Source organism: Glycine max, chromosome 7 (assembly GCF_000004515.6).
Source record: "Glycine max cultivar Williams 82 chromosome 7, Glycine_max_v4.0, whole genome shotgun sequence".
NCBI lineage: Eukaryota > Viridiplantae > Streptophyta > Magnoliopsida > Fabales > Fabaceae > Glycine > Glycine max.
In genome coordinates, this window is record NC_038243.2 from 22,263 (window position 1) to 24,318 (window position 2,056).

At 40.6% G+C, this 2,056-nt stretch overlaps 1 protein-coding gene across 1 annotated transcript; it reads right to left on the minus strand.

Moving 5' to 3' along the window:
* Positions 1–520: 520 nt before the first annotated feature.
* Positions 521–1,804, minus strand: LOC106799325 (uncharacterized). The gene is made up of 3 exons (XM_014777540.3): positions 1,790–1,804; positions 1,301–1,705; positions 521–1,219 (listed from the first exon to the last, which is right to left on the minus strand). The coding sequence occupies exons 1-3, from the start codon at positions 1,802–1,804 to the stop codon at positions 521–523; spliced, it is 1,119 nt and encodes a 372-aa protein (XP_014633026.2).
* Positions 1,805–2,056: the final 252 nt, after the last annotated feature.

Consider the following 2,056-nt stretch of genomic DNA (forward strand, 5'->3'; position numbering starts at 1 on the left):
CTTCTTTATGAAGGCTGGCTATAAACCCTAAACTTAACTCATAAAGCTAACCCTAACCTATAACCCTAACCCTAACTCATAAGACAACCCCATAATCCTAAAACCTAACTCATAAACACTAAGTCATAAACCTAACTAATCCTACAAATAACTTATAAACCCTAGCCCAAACTGATAACCCTAACCCTAACTCAAAACCTTAAACCTAACCCTCAACCCTAACACCAACTAATAACCATGGCCCTACCTCATAACCCTAACACTACCTCATAACCCCTAAGTCCTAAAACTAACTCATAAACCATAACCCTAACTATATATTTGTCAACTTTAATTTTGCTATATGACTATATTTATTATTGTAGTTTGATGCGCGACATAAAAGTAGTCATTATGGTGATTCAATAACAAATGGTGATAAAAAACGCAATTCCATAACAAGTACAATGAGATACCATAAATTAAGTCTGAAATTCAAATTACAAACATACAAAACAAATTTGAAATAGAGACATCAAAATCAGTCATCATGGTGTCCGTGATGGCGCGAGAATGTGCCACATGGTCGATCCCACCTTCGGGCTTGACGATCCGGATTTCTTCTTGCGCGCTGTCTCCGCCCTTGTTCCTCAGCCTCTGCAGAAAACTCGTGACGCAAATCAACACCTAATAAGTCACCCATAACAGGGATTGCTCCGGGTACATCCCATTGCTGACCTAATGGGGCATTAGGTGTTGCCATTGGGGCATCATGTTGCTGCGAATGGGTCATGGTCGGCCATGAAAAATGAGGTTGTGTTTCCGCAACACCACCAAACAAATGTTCGCTTGCAGACATATCAGTGTCATGGCCTTCGAAAGGATACTGATACATCTGCGAAGGATACTGATACATCTGCGAAGGATACTGAGCAAATGTTGGTGGCGTGTAATACATTCCATGGCCACGCTGCTCCATATGTTGGGAAAAATCTTCCGCTTGAACAATCTCCCTTCGTCTGTCAAAACCTCGAGTTTCAACACTTGACTGAAGCATGTGAAACTGTTGTGGGGGAAATCGACGCTCTGATGATGGACCATGTGCCACAGGCTCAGTGATCCTCTCTTGCTCTTGGGATAAAATCGCTAACTTTTCCACATATGGCACGAGATCATCAACTGTCCATGTGTTTCGCCCTTGTGGTGACACCATATACTGCAATGTCTCGGTAACTTCACCCTGCAATTATTAGGGTAAGGAAATTAATGTCGATGCTTTAACAAGTAAATTGAAGTTAAATAATTAAAAAGAAATAAATACCAATGTAGCCGTGTTTGCATTGTTTGGGTCGATAAACATTTTTGTTTTGCGCCTATACCACACCATGTAATCCGAGTTAAAACTCAATAGGCCCTCTTGTCGAGCATAAACGTCGACCCTAAACTCAGCTCGATTATTCCACTGACTGATAAATGGGGCCAACAGCTGGAACCAATTTTCATCCATTTTGCCTTTCAGTGTTAGCCCGTGGACATTCCATGGTTGCGAAGGAGACTCCGGAATAGGTTGTTGCATTCCAAATTGTCGCAACACTCTATCCGGTTGGTGCCACTCTACAACATGAAAACAAATGAGTGGCACCACTGCGCACCATGCCATACTGCCAACCAAACAAATGGGAGGTAACATCGACATAACAGTTGTTGTGTAAGGCTTCCACAGAAACTGCATACAATAACACAATTGTTAATTTATCTTAAACCATGCCATTTTATTTATTATTTAACAAATACATGATGATCTTGTTACCTCATGTCGTTTCATAATATCCAATTTGCGACGGAAAACTATTAGATCATCATTGCCAATATGTTGGTTTCCACGTCGCAGCCACCTACAAAAAAAATATGAAATAATTAGTGCCGACGCATTACATTATAGATTATTTTCAAATGAAATTTTTAAAAAAAAAACTAACCTGTGTCCGAGTGGTTTGTTTTCCATTATAGGAGGAGTTCTCTTTGGAGCCAAAGTCGTGCAGCGTTCCCATGCCCACATTTGGATTAGGATGCACAT

Coding starts and splice junctions, on each gene's coding strand:
- LOC106799325 (XM_014777540.3), bottom strand. Junction 1,220..1,300: donor ATGCAAACACGGCTACATTG/GTATTTATTTCT, acceptor TAATAATTGCAG/GGTGAAGTTACCGAGACATT.